Below are 23,352 nucleotides of genomic sequence, written 5' to 3' on the forward strand. Positions count from 1 at the left end.
AAAATAATGTCATTTGCAGCAATGTGGATGTAACTCTAGATTATTATACTAAGTGAAGTAAGTCAGAAAGAGAAAGACAAATACCATATGGTATCACTTGTATGTGGAATCTAAAATATGACACAAATGAACCTATCTATGAAACAGAAACAGACTCACAGACATAGGGAATAAACTGGTGATTGCCAAGGGAAAGGAGATCAGGGTTAGCAGATGTAAACTCTTATATATGGAATAGATAAACAAAGTCCTACTGTAGGGCACAGAGAACTATAAGTACTATACTATGATAAACCATATAGGGAAAGAATATTAAAAAAGAATGTATATATGTATAACTGAATCATTTTATCATACAGCAGAAAGTTAGCACAACACTATAATTCAACTATACTTCCCCAACAAAAAAAGGAGAAAGAAAAGACACGTGACAAAGAAATGCAATACATGAACCTGGATCAGAGAAAAAATATATACGTATATTTGTTACACACACATATATTTGGTTATAGTTATAAAGGATATTATAAAGGCAATTGGTGAGATTTAAATATAGTCTACACACTAGATGATAATATAGTGCCAGTGTGGTTCCATAAAATAAGAGTTCAAAGAGATAATGATGAAGTACTTAGGAATAAAGGGGCCTGAACCTTACATTGGAATGAAAATGGGTCAGTAATAGTAATAACAACAGTAACAAATCTATGTACTTAGAGAAAGAAGCAAAGCAAATATGGCAACATATTAACACTTGGTGAATCAAGGTAAATGGTATACAGGAGACTATTTTACTATTCTTGGAATTTTTCTGTAGCTTTGAAATTTAAATAAAATTTAACAGAAGTCCTTTCTGACAAAAACAGCAGAAAACAAGACCTTGCTATAGGCTGCCTATAAAAAAAACTCACTTCAGATGTAAAGACATAAAAAAGGACTTCCCTGGTAGTCCAGTGGCTTGGACTTAACCTTCCAATGCAGGAGGTGTGGGTTCAACCCCTGGTCAGGGAGGTAAGATTCGCCATGCCTCACAGCCAAAAATAACAAAACATAAAATGGAAGCAGTATTGTGACAAATTCAATAAAAACTTTAAAGATGGCCCACATCAAAAAAATCTTTAAAAAAAAATGTAAAGACACAGAGATTAAAGGGATGGAAAAAGATATTTCACAGAAATAAAAACCAAAAGAAACCTGGGATAGCTTTACTTATATCAAATAGACTTTGAAACAACTAAAATAAGAGACAAAAATGGGCATTACATAATGATAAAGAGGTCAATCCAATCAGATCTATAACATTGGTAAATATTTATTTCACCGAACATGGTGAATATAAGGCAAATATTAACAGACCTGAAGGGAAAAATAGATACCAGTACAGTAATAGTAGGGGATTTAACCATACCTCACTTAATATCAGTGGATAGGTTACCCAGGCAGAAAATCAATAAGGAAGCATGGGACTATACATTATATCAGATGAGCAGTTAGAGAACATTCCATCCAAATGCAGCAGAGTACATTCTTCTCAAGTTCACATGGAATATTTTCTAGGCGGCAACATTCTCTAGGATACATCATATCTTAGACCACAAAACAAGTCTCAATAAACTTAAGAAGACTAAAACCATATCCAGCATCTTTTTGACAATAATATAATAAAACCAAAAATCAATTTCAAGAAGAAAACTGGAAAGTTCACAAATGTGTGAATATTTAATAACACACCACTGAAACTACAAATGGATTGATGAAGAAATCAAAAGAGAAATAAAAAATACCTTGAGACAAATGCAAATACAATATACAAAAGTTACAGGATGCAGCAAAACAGTTATGAGAGGGAAATTCATAATAATAAATGCCTGTAAGAAGAAACAAGAAAAATCTCAAACAAACAACCTGACTTTACACCTCATGGAACAAAAAAAGAAGAACAAACAACATCCAAAGTTAATAGAAGGAAAGAAAGATTAGGACAGAAATAAATAGAGATGAAAAAGATAATGGAAAATATTGAAACTAAAAGCTTGTTTTTAGTTCTATTTTGAAAAGCTAAATGAAAATGAGAAACCTTTAGACAAACTCACCAAGAAAAAAAAAGGACTCAAATATAAAATCAGAAATGTAAGAAGAGACATTACAACTTAAACCAGAAATACAAAAGACCATCAGTCAGTTCAGTTCAGTTCAGTCACTCAGTTGCGTCCAACTCTTTGCGACCCCATGAATCGCAGCACGCCAGGCCTCCCTGTCCATCACCAACTCACGGAGTTTACTCAAACTCATGTCCATCGAGTCGGTGATGCCATCCAACCATCTCATCCTCTGTCATCCCCTTCTCCTCCTGTCCCCAATCCCTCCCAGCATCAGGGTCTTTTCCAATGAGTCAACTCTTCGCATGAGGTGGCCAAAGTATTGGAGTTTCAGCTTCAGCATCAGTCCTTCCAATGGACACCCAGGACTGATCTCCTTTAGGATGGACTGGTTGGATCTCCTTGCAGTCCAAGGGACTCTCAAGAGTCTTCTCCAACACCACAGTTCAAAAGCATCAATTTTTCAGCACTCAGCTTTCTTCACAGTCCAACTCTCACATCCATACATGACTATTCAAAATAATTATATGGAAACAAATTGAAAAATCTAGAAATGGATAAATTCCTCAAAACATGCAACCTACCAAGACTGAATCATGAAGAAACAAAATCTGAACAGACCAACAATGAGAAAGGAGATTTAATCTATAAACAAATGTTACCCCCCCAAAAAAAAGCCCACAATCAGATGGTTTCTGTGATTTCTACTGAACACAAAGAATCAATACCAATCCTTCTCAAACACTTAAAAAAATTTGAGACTACACCCCCAAATTATTTCACAAGGCCAACATTACTTTGATACTAAAGACAGATAAGGACACTACAACAAAATTATAGACCAGTATCTGATGAATACAGATGCAAAATTTCTCCAGAAAATATTAGCAAACCAAATTCAACAGTACGTTAAAAGGATCATACACCATAACCAGGGGAGATTTATCCCTGTGTTGCAAGGATGGTTCAGTGTGTGAGTATGTGTTTAGTCTCTTAGTCATATCCAACTCTTCAATCTCACGGACTGTAGCCCACCAGGCTCTTCTGTCCATGGAATTTCCCAGGCAACAATACTGGAGTGGGTTGCCATTTCCTTCTCCAGGGGATCTTCCTGACCTTGGGATCAAACTCGCATCTCCTGCATCGGCAGGCAGATTTTTTACCACTGAGCCACCTGGGAAGCCCAGTTCAATATATACAAATCAATAAATATGATATACCACATAAATGAAATATAAAAATCACATGATTATCCCAACAGGTGAAGAAAAAAGCATTTGACAAAATTCAGCATCCATTCATGATAAAAATTCTCAACAAAATGGGTATAGAGGGCATGCATGTCAACATAATAAAGGCCATGTATGACAAGCCCACAGCTAACATCAGGGCCCAGAAAATGGACCACAGCCTTGTCTAACTCAATGAAACTCTGAGTCATGCCATGTAGGGTCACCCAAGATGGACAGGTCATGGTGGAGAGTTCTGACAAAACGTGGTCCACTGGAGAAGGGAATGGCAAACCACTTCAGTATTCTTGCCTTGAGAGCCCCTTGAACAGTATGAAAAGGCAAAAAGATTGGACACTAAAAGGATATTCAGTGGTGAAAGCTGAAAGGTTTTCCACTAAGATCAGAAGACAGGGATGCCTACTCTTGCTGCTTTTGTTCAACATAATGCTGAAAGTCCTAGCCAGCATAATTAGGCAAGAAAAAGAATCAAAGGCACAGAGTCAGAAAGAAAGTAGTGAATTTATCTGTATTTGCAAATGACATGATAATATATATAAGAAAACCTGAAATGCCCTACCAAATAACTGTTAGAACTCAATGAATTTAGTAAAGTTGCAGGATAAAAATTCAATATACAAAAATCTGTTGCATTTTTACACATTAATAACAAACTATGAGAAAGAGAAATAAAATAATCCCATTTATAATTGCATCTAAAAGAACAAAATACCTCGGAGTACATTTAAGGCAGTGAAAAATCTGTACACTAAAAACTGTAAGACAGTGATGAAAGAAATTGAAGAAAACATAAATACCTCATGCTCATGAATTGAAAGAATTGCTATTGTTAAAATGTCTATACTACCAATTGCAATCTACAGATTCAAAGCAATTTCTATCAAAGTTTCATGGCATTTTCCATGTAAAGAGAAAGAAAAATCCAAAAATTTGTATGGAACCACAAGAAAGAACGTAAATAGCCAAAGCAGTCTTGAGAAAAAAAAAAAAAAAAGCAAAGCAGGCAGCTTCATGTTGCCTGATTTCAAACTGTATTACAAAGGCACAGAAGTAAAAATGATGTGGTATTGGCATAATGACAGATACACAGATTAATAGATCAGAGGGCCCATAAATAACCCTCACACATATGGGGAATTAATTTACAACAAAGGAGCTAAAAACATAGAATAGGAAAAGATGAGTCTCTTCAGAAAATGGTATGGGAAAACTGCACAGCCACATTCAAAAGACTGAAACTGGACCACTGTCTTACACCATACATGAAAATCAATTCAAAATGGATTAAAAACTTAATGTAAGACCTGAAACCATGAAAATTCTAGAAGAAAACACAGGCGATAAGGTGTATGATATATCTTGGCGATGACTTTTTGAGTTGACACCAAACGTAAAGGCAAGAAAAACAAAATTAAAATGACTACATCAAAGAAAAAGCTCCTGTACAGTGAATAAAACGATCAGGAAAATGAAAATGCAACCTACAGAATGGGAGAAAATATTTGCAAATCCTATATCTTATAAGGACAATATCCAGATTTTGTAAAGAACTCAATAGAACCAACCATCTGATTGAAAAATGGGCAGAAGGTCAATTAGATATTTTTTTTTAGTTTTTATTTTTGTATTTTTTTTTTATTAGTTGGAGGCTAATTACTTCACAACATTTCAGTGGGTTTTGTCATACATTGATATGAATCAGCCATAGAGTTACATGTATTCCCCATCCCGATCCCCCCTCCCACCTCTCTCTCCACCCAATTCCTCTGGGTCTTCCCAGTGCACCAGGCCCGAGCACTTGTCTCATGCATCCCACCTGGGCTGGTGATCTGTTTCACTATAGATAATATACATGAAGAAGATATACCAATGGCCAGCAGGTACATGAAAAGGTGGTGAACGTCACTAATCATCAGGGAAATCCAAATCAGAACCATGAGATATCACCTTACATCTGTTAGAATGGCTGTTATCAAAGAAAGAAAATGTAACTGCTGGTGAGGATGTTAAGTAAAGGGAGCCCTTGTACACAGTTTTGGTGCAAATGTAAAATGGTACAGAAAACAGATTGGTGGTTGCCATATGCAGGGGGTTGGGAAAAGTGGTCAAAAAGTACAAACTTCCAGTTATAAATTAGTCCTGCATGAGCTATAATGTACAGCATGGAGATTACAGTTAACGATACTGTATTATATATTTGTATATTTGAAAGTTGTGCAGCAGCATGGATAGACCTAGAGATGATCATACTAAGTGAAGTGAATCAGACAGAGAAAGACAGATACCATATGATGTCACTTATATGTGGAATCTAAAGAATGATACAAGTTAACTTTATTTGCAGAACAAATGGAATCACAGACAAAGAAAACAAACGATTACCAAAGGGGAAAGGGAATAAATTAGTAGTATGGGATTAACAGATACACAGTACTACATATAAAATATATAAATAACAGGGTCTTACTGTAAGCACAGGGAAGTATATTCAATATGTTGTAATTACCTATAATGGAAAAGAATATGAAAAAGAAATATATATATATGTGAGTCCCCTTGCTGTATACCTGAAACTAACACAATGTTGTAAATCAACTATATTTCAATTTTTTTTAAGTCACTAAGAGATTAAATCTTTTATTCTTGTGATGAAAACTTTTAAGATTTATAACTATGGTGATGAATGTTAACTTACTGTGGTAATCAATTCACAGTATATACATATTTCAAATAATCATGTTGTACATCTCAAATTAATAAAATATTATATATCAATTAGATCTTAATAGAAATAAAAAATGAATAATAGCTACTAATTTCAGTATCTTTCATCACCATTCAACACAAGCCAGCTAGTCATCAGCATCATCACCATATACCATTAATATATTAGAGAACTTAAACACAATATTTTTATGTAGAATTGAAACCATCTAGAGCTTCCCTGGTGGCTCAGTGGTAAAGAACCAGCGTTCCAATGCAGGAGATGCAGGTTCTATCCCTGGGTCCATAAGATCCCCTGGAGAAGGAAATGGCAACCCACTCCAGTATTCTTGCCTGGGAAATTCAATGGACAGAGAAGCCTGGCGGGCCACAGTCCATAGTGTCACAAAGAGTCGGATAAAACTTAGTGACCAAACAACAACAACAACAAACCATCTATTGTCTATCCCAGATCATGATTTCAAAAAGTCATTGAAGGTAAGTATCAGGTACAGGATAAATCTTTTTTTTTCTTAAGAAAAACTAGAGAAAGGCAGGGACAACATAATAAGTTATCACACATCCAGTTGGAAATTAGTTAAAACAGAATATGTGATTTAGATAAGTAATCCAAAGAAAAATAATGGTGGGCATATTTGTTCATACACAGTCACCTTTTTTTAAGAGAAAATAATGTTCCAGTGGGCTTCCCTGGTAGCTCAGTTGGTTAAGAATCCGCCTGCAATGCTGGAAACCCTGGTTTGATTCCTGGGTCGGCAAGATCCCCTAGAGAAGGGATAGGCTACTCACTCCAGTATTCTTGGGCTTCCCTGGTGGCTCAGCTGGTAAAGAATCCACCTGCAATGTAGGAGACCTGAGTTTGATTCCTGGGTTGGAAAGATCCCCTGGAGAAGGGAACGGCTACCCACTCCAGTATTCTGGCCTGGAGAATTCCATGGACTGTATAGCCCATGGGGTTGCAAAGAGTCAGACACAACTGAGTAACTTTCACTTTACGCAGCTTCCTTTTATATGAAGAGAAAACAGCAATAGTTCACTTGGGTGTAAAGAGAATAATGGGTGTAAGGATTCTTGTGTCTCAGCTGCACCACTTCTGGCTAACGTCACTTTTTAGTCACTTTTTAAGGAAGTAAAATTATCATTTGAATTGACAGGCAAATCAGATAGATGGGATCTCTTCCTTTCAAGAAAGCCTGAAACCATGGTGAATTTCAGAAGACTTGCAGAATGCCTTGCCCATAGCAAATGAGTTCGTTTCTTTTATCTCAGACTTAATTGAGCCATCTCCTTTTCTTTTCACTTCAGCAGTGTCTAGCATATTATACTATATCAGAGTGCTGTTTTAACTTTGACTATGTCTTTCCTTATTTTGAAACATTTATCTTTTTTAAATGTTTCTGTCATTTCTTTGGACCAACTTCAGACAAACCATGAAATTCTAGGACTAATAATGCAAAAAGGATTTTTATGGACATCTGTAGCAGTTACCTTGGATTGGAAGATTGAAGTATTAATGCTAAAGAATTGCGATTAACTAAGTTAGAAATCCCTTAACCATTGGCAGTACTATTTTAGCAGGCAGTGCATTGGTGAAGTAGGGATGACGGCTGGCCAAGTTCCCAGTGTACACAGTCGGGACTCAATAAATGTTTTCTTGTTGAACAAATGAGGGTTTTTTTGGTGGGAGGAGATTTATGGTCACTAGTATTGTTGTTGGAGTCAGGAACATTTTGGAGTTGCCTGTAATATTGATGGCTCAGACCATAAAGAATCTGCCTGCAATGCAAGAGACCCAGGTTCGATCCCTAGGTTGGGAAGATCCCCTGGAGAAGGGAATGGCTACCCACTCCAGTATTCTTGCCTGGAGAATTCCAGGGATAGAGGAGCCTGGCAGGCTGCACTCCATGGGGTCACAGAGTCGGACATGACTGAGCGCCTAACACTTTCACATAATGTTATAGCTACATATCAGCATATGATTAAGATAACCTGTAAACATTGGTATCTTGCTGGTTCAGTACATTAAAACAGAGTATACCAGTCAGCTATTGCTATGTAACAAAATAATCGGAAAATTCTCAAGGTATGTATTTGTCATTCATGCATCTATTGGTTGACTGGAGTTGTTCTCGAGCTCAACTAGCACAACTCCTAGTTGTGGGTTGAGGTCAAGTCTGTTTCACATGTCTCTCATCCTCGTTGGGTCAGCAAACCACTGGATCCTGTACTTCTTATGGCACATAAGCACAAGAAAGCAAGCCCAATCACCCAAGGACATTACAAGCTTCTGCTTATGTCATATTTGCTAAAATTCCATTGGCCAAAACAGGGCATATGACCGTGTCCAAATTCCTGGGCCAGGGAAGCACGTGTCCTCCAGTACTTAGTCACTTTACTTTGTATGCCCTAGTCAATTTCCTGGTCTTCTTGGAACAACCCAATTGCACTCTCCCCTCAGAGTCTCTGCATTTGCTATTCTCTCTGTCTGACACACTCTTCCTTCAATTAACTACATGGCTCTAAGTCTTCTTTCTAATAACTACAGACCTTTAAGTCCCTAACATTTTAGCTCATCTGCCCCTTATTAATGATGTCTTCTTAGACTCCCCTTTCTGCAGAGTCTTCCTCACGTGCCCTTCCCTGGCCCTCTTTGCTGAGGCCTGTATTCCTCCATAAGAATGTCTCCATGGAGACCAAGCTTTTTAGTTGTGTATTGCTATAATCCCAGTACTCAGAACCCAGGGTCCCCAACCTCTTGGACCTCATGCCTGATGATATGAGGTGGAGCTGAGGTAATAAAACTAGAAATAAAGTGCACAATAAATGTAATGTGCTTGAATCATATAGAAACCATTGCCCTGCCTTGGTCCGTGGAAAAATTGTCCTCCACAAAATCGGTCACTGGTGCCAAAAAGGTCGGAGAATGCTGCTCAGAGCAGTTGCCTGCCACATAGTTGGCTTTTGAGAAACATTTGAATTTATAAATAAATCTGTTTTGAAATTTTTTTAACATTTAAAATCTGGCTCAGTGTTGAATAGTTCAGTGGCATTACTTTAATTTCAGGTGTCATTTAGCTGTTTTCACTTTTCCAGTATAATCTGACAGAAAATATTAGGCTGTAAACATTTTTCAGTGGTTGATTCACCTCTGCTCATGCATATATATAATTCTGATTTTGATTCTTAAAGGAGTTTAGTTAAACCCAAAGGAGTTTCTACTTACTGTGAAAATCTTAAGAACAGATTATATTTTACTGTTTATGTTTACACCTAGGATGTAATAGGCCTTCAAAAACTGAATAGACACATTGATCACTGCCATGAAAGTTTCCACTGAAACTAAGAAGCCAAGTTTACATTCCTACTCAGACACATATCTTTGAGACTCATAGATGATAGTTATGACTGGTTGACATCATTAGGTTTATACTATTTTTTGATCCTTGAAGTAATTCAGGGAGAAGAATGTCAGTCACTTCATTGAACTGCACGTAAACCTTAATCACAGTCCAGTGGAGTTCCTAGAGCTCCAGCGTGAGGTAATTAAACTGTCAGAAATATTAACATTGCTGCTCATGAGTGTCTCTGTTGGTTCTGACTTATTCTGTCATGTGTACAATCACTAAAGTTGACTTGATGCCATGAAAAATGCCTTATGTTCCCCAAATCAGCAAAATTTTGCAATTGGTAATGGAACCAAGAGATATAATCAACCCTGCAGCTGTCAGCATCCCGTTCCTTCTGGCGATATTTCATTCATTCCATCTATTTCAGATGATGGTAGTCTAAAAGCACAGGCAAGAAGAAACTACAGATGCTGAATTTCATTCTTTGATTTTTAAAGGCATGAATATGAGCAAGTAGTTTGTGCATGTGGATGGATAAATATTCCAACTTCCTTTTCCACCTTATGACCTGAATTCTTTAGCAATCATTTCCTGCCCTTAGTACTTCAAAGAGGTTTCCTATGGTATGTTACCAGGAGACTCGCTGACTCAGAGGGGTTTTTGTTTCTCCCAGGTCCTTAGCCCTCCTTTCTAATAATGGTATACAGCCTCACATTCACCTTGCATATGATTTTATCTCAGTGGTGAGCATTGCTAATGATTCTTTCAGCTTCTGCTTTAAGAAAGAAAAGGCGAAAACTTGGTAATAAATGCAAGGTTATAATCAGAGATGAAATTCCAAGTGGCATAGACCAAAGGAAATGACAAGCATATTTAAGTCATTACATCACTGGCTCCCTTTTAAAGTCAGATGTGAACCTGAGGTTGTCCTTAAGTGTGTCCATTATTGTTGGTTTGCTGAAACAAGGTCTTGTTTTAAATGGAAGTGACAATGTACTGAACAAACAGAACTCAAAAACACGTTATTTTCACAGTTGGAAGATTGAATGTTATGGAAAATGACTTTCAGAGACCTTCAAAGTTCAAAATAATTTTGTTTGCTCTTAAGAAATTTCTCCCTTACTGCAAATGCTATTTGAGGTGTATTTCCTTGACACACGAATAAACAATAGAGATACAGATCAACGAACTTTACAAGGAGACTCCCATCCCCAGAAGACCATTCATGCCTAACCTCCTTTCCTTCCAAATCATCTTTCTTTCTTTGCAGAAACAAATTCTCAAAAATTAAAAACAAGTTTCCCTTTGTAAGCCTCCAAAAACATAATTATGAAGTAACCCCATGTAACAAAGAGGAAAGGAACAGAACTTCCCAGTATCTCCATATGTACAGTCCTTAAAATACCAATATTTCATTACCTTTATAGATCACATGAAACTCTTTATTTCTCCCTGTTAAACTGGACTTCAAAGGTATTTGAGTTTTGTTTGTATTTTTTTGTTAAATGTCAAAGGAAAGAATGGAAAAAATACATCAATGTCCCCACTCCTTACATTCATAAAGTGAATTCAAAATGTCACATTCTTCTTTTGTGTTGAAGAGACACACTGCAAGTGTACACTAATCCTTTTTTATTACAAAGAACAGCATTTCACATTTGTTAATGGGGCATAAGCAACTTATGGCAACTTTATCTTAACTTCTAAGCAGGTACACAGTTTTCTTTTCCAAAGATAATGACGTACATAAATCCCTGCATGAAATTCTTCATCCCTTGAAGGAACTGCTCCCTAATTAGTTAGCTTGAGGGGTTATTTTTATTTCTGTTATTTATGAACAAGTGGCAAAGAGTTTATGATGGATTTTAAAATGCTATCATGAACCTTTTCTCTAGTCTCACAGTTTTTTCCTAAAGTGTAATTTGCCATTTTTTGTGTTTGCTTCCATTTAGGCGAGGAAGACCTTCTCAGTCCTCCCCAGGACTCAAGCACAGGGTTAGAGGAAGTGATGGAACAACTCAACAACTCCTTCCCTAGTTCAAGAGGTAAGTGCCATGACTCGGAAGTCACTCAGACTCACCGGAAGTAGACTGCTCACTGCCGTACACAACTGGCATGTGTAGTTTCCATGTTAACATAAACAAGTGCTGACAGAATGCCAATTTGGGATCATTGTGAGAAGAATTTCCTTTCAAATGTGAATTTCTGACTTGGAGTGTTTTGAATTCAAATAGCCTGTTTCCAGAAATAAGAATACTAACTTAACATTCATAAGGTTGTCTTCCTTGCTTGGCACATTAGTCTGAAGAGTTAATTATGAGATAGCTTTTACTATGGAGCAATTATTAAGTGAGATTTACAGATGAGGAAATTAATGCCTTGACGGTGCCTTTACCAGAGACATACAGCTACCACGTGATACAGCAAAGTGCAGAATATGCCTAGTGTACAGTAGTGGTGGGCACTTGAGCTTGCAATCTGATGTCCTTTATGTATATTTAAAAACTGTATCTTACCCCTTCATTTAAATGTAAGTACAGTTAAATATATATGTACTAGTTTGTTATTTTTTTTTCACTTCCTTAGAATGCAATTTTCACAAAGAAAGGCATTAGTTTCTTGGACTATTTTTCTTGGTTCATTGCTCTAACATAAAACAAAGTCACTGACCCACTCCCCCTTCAGTGAATAAAAAGAATGGCAGAGAGCATGTGGACAAGAGTCAATAATATTGTATTGCAAATGTGAAAATTGCTAAGAGTGAAAATCTTAGGAGTTCTCATAGCAAGAGAAAAACCTGTAACTTTGTATGGTGACAGATGGTACATAGACCTATTAGGGTGATCATTTTGCAATGCATACAAATGTCAAATCACTAGGTTGTACACCTGATACTAATATAATGTCATATGTCAGTTATACTTCAATTAAAAAAAAACATAATGGCAGCAGTCACCTGTGAGCAAATAGAAGGAAATTCTAGAGAAGCCAAGGGGAGAAAGCATAAGGCTCTGTGGCCAGTGATTAGGACCCCTAATGGGCAGCCAAGGAGGGAAGGGCAACAGACAATGGGGCTATTTGTTCCTCTCCATAAGGGCAATGAGTAGGGTGTTTGCAGCCCTATGTTTTTCCCATCTTTTTGTTCAGTGTCAGTTAACAATGGCCATTTCCCAGCTATTTGATGTGCGAGTGAGCGTTGTGCAAGGCACATTAAAAGCAATAACGTTCTGATAGAGCGTTGCTAAGGAACCGTAAGGGGAAGCTAATTTTAAATGTCTGCACCAGCCATCTTTTCACTGCTGAGTGCCTCTGATGTGTTGATTTTAAGAGAGAAAATTCTTGTGTCTTCCACCCACCTCCTTATCCCCCACCTGGCCAGTCTCTTCTCCATCCTGCCTTCACTGACTCCCTAGATGCCCTGATTCATAACAAGAAGACCGCATGCTGGTCTGACCAAAATCAAATGCATTCACCTTTATCCTGCCTCCTGTCACTAGCGCCTACTATGTGCCAGCAGAGGTGTTAGGGATGCAAAGGAGAAATGCCAAGTTCTTGCCTTCAAGGTGCTTATGGTCAGCTGGGGAGACAGCCCTCCCAGACGTTCAAATCACGGCACAATTAACTGTATTACTCCTATGATGGAGACATCTGCGCCATGAGAGAACCCTAGAAACACCCTTCGAAATAAACAGGAGGGCGTCAGCCTCAGGCAGAGCAAGGGTCTTCCTCAAGATCACACAGCTCCTCATGGGCCCAGTGCTGTGGAGCCCAACTCTCACACACATTTCGCTGACCCCCAGCTTTCTCTGGAAGGTCACAGACCTGCGTCTCATCCTCAGTCCTTGGCCTGAAAGCTTGTTTATGGATTCTGTGGGAAGTAGGTGGTCACCTCGGGCATTTCTTTCACATCCAAATCACTAGAGTAGATCCAAGGAGAGACTGGAGCAGGATGCAGGGCTCTGCTACCCCAGTGGCAGCCTTTTCATACCCATACCGGGTCCCTGGCCATCCTGATTATCTTAAGGTGAGAGCTAGGCACCCTCTCCCTGTATCCCCCTCTTAATGTCTTTGCGGCTAAACAGCACAGGAGTGTGAAAGACCAGAAGTACACCTCCTCTGATAGGGTATTTGGCAGTCAGCCTCTGATCTTACATTCACTTGTATGATGGTAATTCACTTACATGGAAATCTGGGAAACTCTCTTTAGGCTGCCTGGTTAGTGTTTACTAACTTAGTGCTTATGGAAGTATTTCATCCCCTGAGTGCTAATTGGACTTCTCAAATAGGGCATAAGCAGGCTTTGTCTGAAACCAATTCCATTAACCAAGTTCCTACTTACTCAACAGTACCCTGGTGGCCTGAGAGAATTCTTTCATTGTCCTGAAGCAAACACAATGAAATCAACAAACAAACACAGAACAAGAGAGTAGATAAGCTGCTGGAAGAGCTGACTGGTCTCTCTGTGATGTGATGACCCTGACATTTTTTTTGTGTGTTAATTCCTACCAAATTATACCTTATCATAGGCCCTTTATGATTTTGCACCCCATTGCAATGTGTAGGTTCTTTTTCCCACACTGCCAAATAGTTCTCATATAGTAGCAGGTATATGCTGCTGGCATATGCAGCAGATATATGCTCTAGTTCAGCTCAGTTCTGACTCTTACCTACCCAGAGACAGGATCAGAGTCCACAGGTTAAGGTCTCAGTCCCACAAGGCAGCCTCTCCTCTCCTCACTTCAGAATGCCAATTTTAAGTCTGGGTTGTCTCCTGGGTTTCTGACCCACTGGCTATACACTAGAGATTCCAACAACCTGCTCTTTGGGTCAGTTAATTTGCCAGAGCAGCACACAGAACTCAGAGAAACATTTTCTTTCCTAGATCATGGGTATGTGATAGAAAGATATAATCAGAAGAGATGCATAGAGCAAGACATGAGGAAAGGGGGTGGAGCTTCCATGGCCTCCCTGAGCTCACCACTCTCCCCACTTTGTCTCCACATGATCACCAGCCAGGAAGCTCTCCAAACCCTATTCTTTCTGGTTTATGTGGAGGCTTCATTACATAGGTGTGACTGATTAAATCATTAGCCACTGGTGATTAAAGTTAACCTCCAGCCCCTCCCTTCTGGGCTCCCTAGTGGCTCAGTAGTAAAGAATCTGCTTGCAGTGCATGAGCCCCAGGTTCGATCCCTGGGTTGGGAAGATCCCCTGGAAGAGGGCATGGCAACCCACTCCAGTATGCTTTCCTGGAGAATTCCATGGACAAAGGAGCCTGGCGGGCTACAGTCCATGGGTTTGCAAACAGCTGGACACAACTGAAGCGACTGAGCACACAGGCATGTCCTCTCCTCTTCCTAGAGGTCAGGGGGTAGGACTCAAAGTTCCAACCCTCGCATCACTTGATTGGCTCCCCTAGCAACCAGCATCCATCCGAAAGTCACCTCAATAGCACATAACAAAAGACATTTTGCTGCTGCTGACCACAGGAAATTCCAAGGGTTTTAAGAGTATTGTGCCTTGAAGAGGGATGAAGACTAAATATATATTTCCTGTTATATGTCACAGTATTCCACCTATCTGTCCATAAATTTAAATGGATAAAATGTCTTTTCATTGTAAAAAGGCTGATGATCAATGCACTCTAAAAAGTGGTTTTTCAAGCATCTAGATCCCAGACAGGTGGGAACCAGAAGGTTGATGATGCTGACTCCCAATTACCTCATCACCAACCAATCAGAAGAATGTCCATGAGCTTATCACAAACACAACCCCCCTCCCTCACCCTGTCTTTATAAACCTTTCGCTGAAAGCCTTAGAAGAGTTCAGGTCTTTTAAGCACTAGTTACCCTAGACTCCTGGCTTGGCTCCCTGCAATAAAGCAATTCTTTTCTACTTCACCCAAAAAAATAAAAATTATAAAAGTGGATTTTTGGATACTTTATTTCTAACTAAAGGCATTTTTTTAATTTTCAAAGAATGGATAATATATACATACACATACATATATATATATATATATATATATATATATATGCGTGTGTGTGTATATATATATATATAGTAGGACGTAGTGGAACTATATTAACAATTGGTAGATACATTGATATTATGCCAGAAATCTTGAGATTGTTAATATCTCAGGATTAGAGACTCTCCTGAATTGGAAAGGCCTTGAAAGATCATTTTAGCATCTTTGATGTTCAACACAGTGGCTTTTGATCTTTTCTGATCATTATCCATAATAAGAGAAAATATTACATCTCAGACTGGGGTAAAGATACAAGTTATTTGTGTGTGTATGTACACACATATATGTATGTACCCACTGTGTATATAGCAAACATGTATTTATATACTCATATATACACACAAAGATCAGAAACAAAAGTTTCATGACAATACTTTCTTTACTACATACAACCACACTGTTTCTGTTTTATGTATTTAAAAATAAAATGCTGGTCGCAACCCACTATATTGCTTTCTGATCCAGTGGTTTAAAAACACTGTTCCCTAGCAGTTGAAAACCTTCATAACTGCTCTCTCTGCTTCACTAATAACAAAGGAACTGGTGACTCAGCCAAGGGCAGGAAGCTGAAATAGTTTGTGTAGAATCAGGATTCAAACTCTAGTTCTTTTAGTTCCACATACTGTGATCCATAATCGAGCACACTATTCCCCACACTTATTTTAAAGATCTGTAAAATGAAAATACAGGTACTATACTTATTGAAAACAATCTGTGTGTAAGTGGACCCACACAGTTCAGACCCATGTTGTTTAAAGGTCAACTGCAGTCTTTTATTAATAAAGAAACAAGCAAGATCCATGCATTGAAAAAATTAAAACAGACATACAAAATTAAATGTTGCATTTTCACCAGGAAAAAAAAAATACTACTCTAACTGATCTCAGCTTTCCTGACCCAGGTGAATATATTTTTTAAAAAAATGATGTTTTAAGAGTTTCACCATGGAAGTTTCTGCCAAACCCTGGCTAGTGTCTTAGAGAACACTGGATTTTTCATCTAAGTCTGCCATCCACGTTCCCATTGGTGTATTACAAAAAATGGAGTTCATGCTTGCTACAGCTGTCTTGGACAGCTGTTTGCATAACTTAAAACAGATGTCAGACCCAAAGGTCTGACATTTAGTGGGAAAGTGCTATTAAGTACCACCTCATGGTTTCCTTAACCCTGCTAGGTAATTGCCCACAAAGGAAAAGACTTTTTAGTATTATGTCTTTCATAAATACAAAGCATATAAATAGGGAGTGTGTACTTTAAATTCACAACTTTTTTTGTTACACTTTCCCACAGTTTTGACTTAGCAGTAACTCTTCAGGCATCAGCTAATCTTCACCATTCCACTAGAAGTACCTGGATACCCAAAGGAGGGAAGAGCCTTGTTCAACTGAGCTTCAGCTTTTATCTTGATGGCCTTGGCTAAACTGTTCTACGAATTAATAAAGGGAGCTGCCTGCTCCTCCGCTTAGTGATCAGGTGATAGTCAGCACTACCCTGTCTCAGAATGGCTCTGAACTGCAGGCAGTTCACACTGAGAATGTGTGCGTGTTTAGTTTTGTGATCCTATCTTTCCTGATGAATCTCTAGCTCTGGTTAGTTACTTACAACCACTGGAGGAGCTTGAGGGCCTTGGTGTATTTTAAACCCAGAATGTTAGCCAATTTGTAGTTAACCTATTTAATCTACCTATATAATCTCTCCCTGTGTCTATAAATGGAGGAGTTGAACTCTACTGTAATAAGAATCATTATCTACCATAAGACAATTTCTAAATCCTCACCATCATTCTATAGGAATGCTACCTGGTTAGAACGAACAATAAACATCATTTTAACATCAACTCTTGAAGCGATCTGTCCACATATCTCTGATCATCTAGCAGTCAAACAAAGAACTTTGTTGATGCATGCGCATTCATGAAAGAAAATGCTTCCCTAGTCTGGGTTTGTATTGGCCCCTGTAAAAATGAGGTGTCATTGTCCATATAGATTAATGACAGGATCCCAGATAAGCTCTTAGTGCAGTGAGACAGCTCAGGAAGTGGTCAGCACTGTCAGTCAGATCTGTCTGCTGCCTGCATCATCTTTTACCTGCTGACCTGTGCTACATTATTTTTATCCCCAACAGCCCATGCCATCCTCTCTCTCTCATACTCCCCCTCCGAGATAAGCCCACATACAGTCTGTTAAATGCCTCTAAATTAGCAACCCAACAGCTCTGCAAAACCTACAATCAAAGCCTTGTCTGTGGTTCTTTCATGGAAGAGCAACAGAAAGCCTGCAGATGGATGGAAGCATCCTAGTTCCGGGCTCCCTTCTCTTTCCTCTCGGCTTCCAGAAAGGATCCAAGCTCCTTTACATCAGGGCTCGGTGAACTGCAGTCTGTGGGCCAAATCTGGCTCACTACCTGCCTTCATAACTAAGCTGTCATCATAACACAGCCACCCCCACTCATTTACATATTGTCTACGGAGGCTTTCTCACTCCAAGGGCAGATAGTTGTGCCAGAGCTGAAGAGCTGCTCCAGAGACCTTGTGACTGGCAAAGCCTGAATACTTACTGTCTGGGCCTTTACAGAGCAACTTTGCCAACTCCGGCTTTATATGATTACATTGTTGTCCACTCTAGCTGATGATGTATGTACAGTCACAGATTTCAGAGCTGATCAACTTTCAGCTCAGCAAAACTGTGCCTCTGAATTGATTTATACATTTATATCCATGTTCACCAAAGACCCTGCATTTTCAATCAACTATAGCCATTTCACTCTTCTTTCACTTGTAATGAAACAGAGATCCTTAAAAGGAACTCATTCTTCCTGAACTTTTAAAAACCGTCAGTGAACTGAGATACAGAAGCTAATAAAGATACCCAGAAACAGGAACATCCCGGGACTGTGACTCTGAACAATGAATTACAGCCAATCATCTTGGCTTCCCACTGCCTGAGGAAACGCGACTTCTCCAGACCTGACCAAGCCCTTTATTTAGACTCAGGACTCCCCGACACACTTCCTCTTTCTCTTGATTCATTTCCTGACAGACAGCATACCACATTGCCAGATGGACCCCCTAACCCAAGGTCTAAGGAGACTCATTTCCAAAGAATGTGTTTTTGCAATGCAACTTTTATCTGGTACTTGATTTATTGGTAAAGACTTTTTTTTAATGACGCAATCAGTGAGCCTCTGTTTTGCCAGCATAGAAACTACTCCTGATAAAAGCAGAAAACATGTGTTTTAAGTCTTTTTGAACACACAGTGGACCTCCGTTTGTACTATGCTAATAAGTACACCAGAACCCAAAGTGATGAGGGAGGGTTTTTGAAAGAACTTAGGGATCATGTAACTTGGGGAGGTCCATTTCACAGAAAGCATGGCTTCTGAAGAGGTGCCTGAAACAATCCAAAGCATCTGCTGCACCTTCAGCAGTGACCAGTTGACCCTGAGCTCTGAATATGGCTTGGTGAAGAATTAATAAAGATCTATAACCTTTATCATTCTAGTAACTATAATTACATTTCAGAACTAAATCACATTGCTTTCTAACAACCCTGACCTTCCTAAGGTTCTGAAGTCTTTAAAAATACACCCAAGTCAAGAACCTACTGTATAGCACAGGGAACCAGACTCAATATTTTGTAATAACTTATGTGGAAAAAGAATCAGAAAAACAATATATGGGGACTTCCCTGGTGGTCCAGTGGTTAAGACTTTCCAACACAGGGGGTGTGGGTTTGATCCCTGACTGGGAAACTAAGATGTCATATGACTGGAGGCAAAAAAATCAAAAATCAAAAACATAAAAAAGAAGCAATATTATAACAAATTCCATAAAAACTTTAAAAATGGTCCACATCAAAAAATTATTAAAAAAACTTACCCCCCCAAAAAAGAATAAATAACTATATGTATGTATGTGTGTGTATATATATATATATACACACATACTCACACACATACACACACACACACACACACACACATATATATAGCTTCCCAGGTGGCTCAGTAGTAAAGAATACACCTGCAGTGCAGGAGACAAAGGAGACATGTATTGCATCCCTGGTTTGGGAAGATCCCCTGGAGAAGGAAATGGCAACCCACTCCAGTATTCTTGCCTGGGAAATCCCATGGATAGAGGAGCCTGGCAGGTTACAGTCCATGGGGTCGCAAAGAGTCAGACACAACTTAGTGACTAAACAACCACCATAACATACATACATACATACATACATATATATGAATCACTTTACTATATACATGAAACAAACACCACATTGTAAATCAACTATACTTAAATTTAAAAAATAGAAAAATAGACCCAAGTTACAAGCCAGAACCAGTTAGCAGCCCTTGGCATCCAAGCTAAAGGACAGCAAACAAGGCCAAGTGTCCAAAAACATCAAAGGACTCTTGGCCATGACCTAGTGTGGCGACCTTCCTACCTTAGTTCACCTGGCAGTTACCAAATACCCACAGTGTCAAGGTACAGTAGTGGTATCAGAGGTAGAGAGGTAGGTGAGCAACATGTGGACCCACCTTCAAGGAGCCTATAATCTTATAGGGGAAGAGAGTTAATTCTACCACCAGACAGTATAACCATGAAGTAAAAGATTTCTTTTTCATTTTTCCAGTGGTGTCAAGGAGAATAGATGACTCATTCACTTGGGTTTGGGCCCTCAAAGATGATGCTGTTCTCCCCCTTTCCTTTTTTCCATTGTCTGCTATGGTCCTACCATTGGAAACACCCACAACTGCTGAGCCAGTACTTTTTTGTCTCTCTCTCTCTTTTCTGGTTTGAAGAGCATTGTGAATACCTTGACCATGTTTTTTACCTCGTCATGCCTGCTGTTTTTGTATCCCCAAGAAAGGGCTGACTCAGGAAAATTCGGAAGGAAGGCAGAGGCAGGAGAAGGTCATACTTAGAAAACCTTTACCTGTATGCTAGAAGTTCAGCCCTAGGCTTGAGTTTTGAAAGCTTTCTTCTGGATGAGTAGCTCCAGATCTCTTTGCTCTCAATGAGGAATCCCTGGTTCATAGGTCCTCTTGGAGCCCCTGACCATGGTATGTTGGGGGAAGGGGCTCTGCTCTGCTTATATCTTGCTCTATATACTGGATTCCAGAGAAGATTGTTTTAGGAAATATCCCACTATTAAAGCCACAGTTTAACAACCAGGACTTCACTTTGGGGTACCCTGGAGATAAAAAGGAGAGCACATGCCCAAGACATGCCAGGTACGATCAGCAGTCCCTCGTTTTCTGTCCAGTTATAAATACTAGCATAGCAAAACTTTCTCACCACAGCCTGCTTTTCGAAAACACATAACTGCATATACAGACATAGGATTCTAGAAAACCAACAAGGCCAGGGAGGTCTGTGACAGACCCTCCAGGCTCCTGGGATCTGCTGAATCATGAGATGGAAGGTGAAGGTTCATTGCTGAATTGTGCTCCGTGGCTTGCCCATAGTGCGACTTAACTCTTTTCCTGCTCTGTTTCCATTTTCTCCAATGCCCGCAGTCCTGTCGCAGACATGCTGCGCTCCTATCAGACAGAACAAGTTCTCCCGAGAGGATGGGGTCTAGGCTCTAAGAAGCAGTATTCCACCTTGCTTTCACAGTGCAGATTTTTGGCACCCCAAACCAACTACTGTGTATGGTTTGGTGTGTTGCTTGTCAAGTGGACAATCAAGAGATTCTGAAATTTTGGGCGAGTAAACTTGAGATTCTACAGTTGCCCTTGAAAACAATGCTCAGCTTGTCAGGTTTCCCTGCTGAGCCAGCTTTCATCCACTTAGACACATGAGCTCTGTGGATCCTCTGAGTGATGTCTTCTGGATCATGTTATCTGTTTACACCAATTTTAAGTGTATGTAAAGGTTATTTGACTGGATGTGTCTTTTGGGTTTTTTGTTTCTGTTTTTTTTTTTTTTCCAGAAGGGGATAAATGAATTGTCATCTCAACATTTGTTTGGTAAAAGAAGCAAATTGGTATGAAACTGTATATTTATGCATGTTTTTTTTTCCTTTCTGATATCTCTGCCTCTTCCTCTCTCTATTATTAAAGGAAGAAATACCCCTGGGAAGCCAATGAGAGAGGTTAGTGAGATTCAGGCTCACAGCCATGGCTTCTGTCTGTCTCATCCCGCTTTCTATGTTTGGCGTCTGTGTAAGAATTGTGTGCGTGCACGCGCATGTGTGTATTACACATGTCATCATATAAGGATGGTAGTCACCTCTCCACTTGCAGCTCATGAGGAACATGCCTAAAATGTTCATGGCCATTGTCATCACCATGACAACAGGACAAGGGGTTGGGGGAACAGGACTCTCTTAAAGGGCAACCCTTTGTAGTCCCTAAGTTGGAATCCGGAAGTTCATCATCTGTTGCCATTTGCAACACAAACAAAATCTTCACAATACATTTAGCCTCACACATAGTCGATGAATCATAAAGCTTCCTTCCACTTCCAAGACCCTAGTGTTTTCTGCCAGTGCCCTTGGTTTTTATTCTTCTTGGATGACTTCATTATGTTTTCATTTTCTTTTTCCTGGTTCCTACACTCTCTCTTTCCCACTTTAGCTAACATTGTTTTTTGAGCACTTACTGTATGCCAAGGACTTTTCTAAGCACTTGCCATCTTTTTCATTATGTAGTCTTCACAACAAGCCTCTGAGGTAGGTACTCGTATCAACCCCATTTTAAAGATAAGGAAACTGAGTCAATAAACAGGTAAGCAGGGTGTCCAAGGTGACAAAGCCAGGATTTGAATCCAGGCAGTCTGGGTCCAGAGCCACACTCTTAACTATATGCTTTACTGCCACTTAGAAAACGATGTGTGAAAAGCATATGACATCTCAACTTGCCCATTAGAGGAGTTTGTTTGTTTGTTTTTAACTTGGCATCTGGAACCAAACAGACCCACACCCAGTCAGGAATAAAAAGTGAATTTTGGAGTCTAGAGGGACTTTTTTAATGCCTTTTATAGGTAGGGTACAGTGTTATCACTGAATGTGGTTTGGGGTTTAATAGTAAAAGCCACTTCCTTCTGCATACTACCCGGAATATTATCTAAACACTGAATTACCTCACGAAATGCCATGTTGAGTGACAGCCCAAATGAAGCAAGATCGTGCTTACCAAGAGTTGAGTATGAAGGAAGCAAGAAGGGATGCTCTCCCGTGGATGACAATAGCGTATACTCTGGTGCAAGACAGGCTGGATGGGTGGGGAGTCCTTAGGAGAGGGCTCTGAATCCTTAGCACAAACATGGACAAGAGTAGCCACTGATTCATTTAAATGTAAGGAGTCACACTGGAAATTCTGCCAGTGCCATGCCATGCAGGTCAAATTGACTGAATGATCCTCCAGTGTGTCTCCACCTGTACCCCCTTCCAAGGCTTGTGGGGTCCGGGGGAGGGAGTGGTAGGCTGGGAGGAAAAACAGGAAACCTGAATCTGTGAAGTATTGAATGCTCCTGACGGTTTGCCTTCTAATGTGAGACTTCTTGGGTTCACTCTGATGGTAAGTTCTCCTTAAAATTTATTTTAACTTGTGGTAAAACATTGCACTGTGTTTTCTTAACCACCCTGAACATATGTCTCTTGTGAATGACTTTTAGAAAAGACCAGCAAATGTAGTTGCAGTCCCATAGGCATGTGGAAACTCTACTACCTGAGGTGTATTACAGTCAGACAAGTTTCCGGGAAGTCAGGAAATCCAAATAATAGTGATGTTTTTTATTGTTATGAAAATATCCCCCAAATGTAAAATCTTGTAATTTTTCCAAGATTAAATTCTAGAAGGAGAGAAGCACATTTCACCACGGTATTCTGGCTGTTCCTTTGGCCAGTTGAATGCTCACCATTTCTTTGGGAATGGTGTTTTTTAAAAAACAGAGTGCC

The 23,352-nt window shown here is 39.3% G+C and overlaps 1 protein-coding gene across 4 annotated transcripts in view; it reads left to right on the forward strand.

The window, feature by feature from the left end:
• The window catches only part of DMD (dystrophin), a 2,165,569-nt gene that overhangs the window by 2,136,934 nt on the left and 5,283 nt on the right, over positions 1–23,352 (forward strand). For 3 of the 4 annotated variants that reach the window (XM_061137757.1, XM_061137760.1, XM_061137758.1), the window contains one exon: positions 11,373–11,465. In XM_061137757.1, coding sequence (XP_060993740.1) covers positions 11,373–11,465 — 93 coding nt within the window. Of the gene's footprint in view, positions 1–11,372; positions 11,466–21,514; positions 21,547–23,352 lie in introns of all 4 variants that reach the window. The other variant, XM_061137756.1, reaches the window with a different exon arrangement.

The sequence above is a fragment of the Dama dama genome, chromosome X (genome assembly GCF_033118175.1).
Source record: "Dama dama isolate Ldn47 chromosome X, ASM3311817v1, whole genome shotgun sequence".
Lineage (NCBI taxonomy): Eukaryota > Metazoa > Chordata > Mammalia > Artiodactyla > Cervidae > Dama > Dama dama.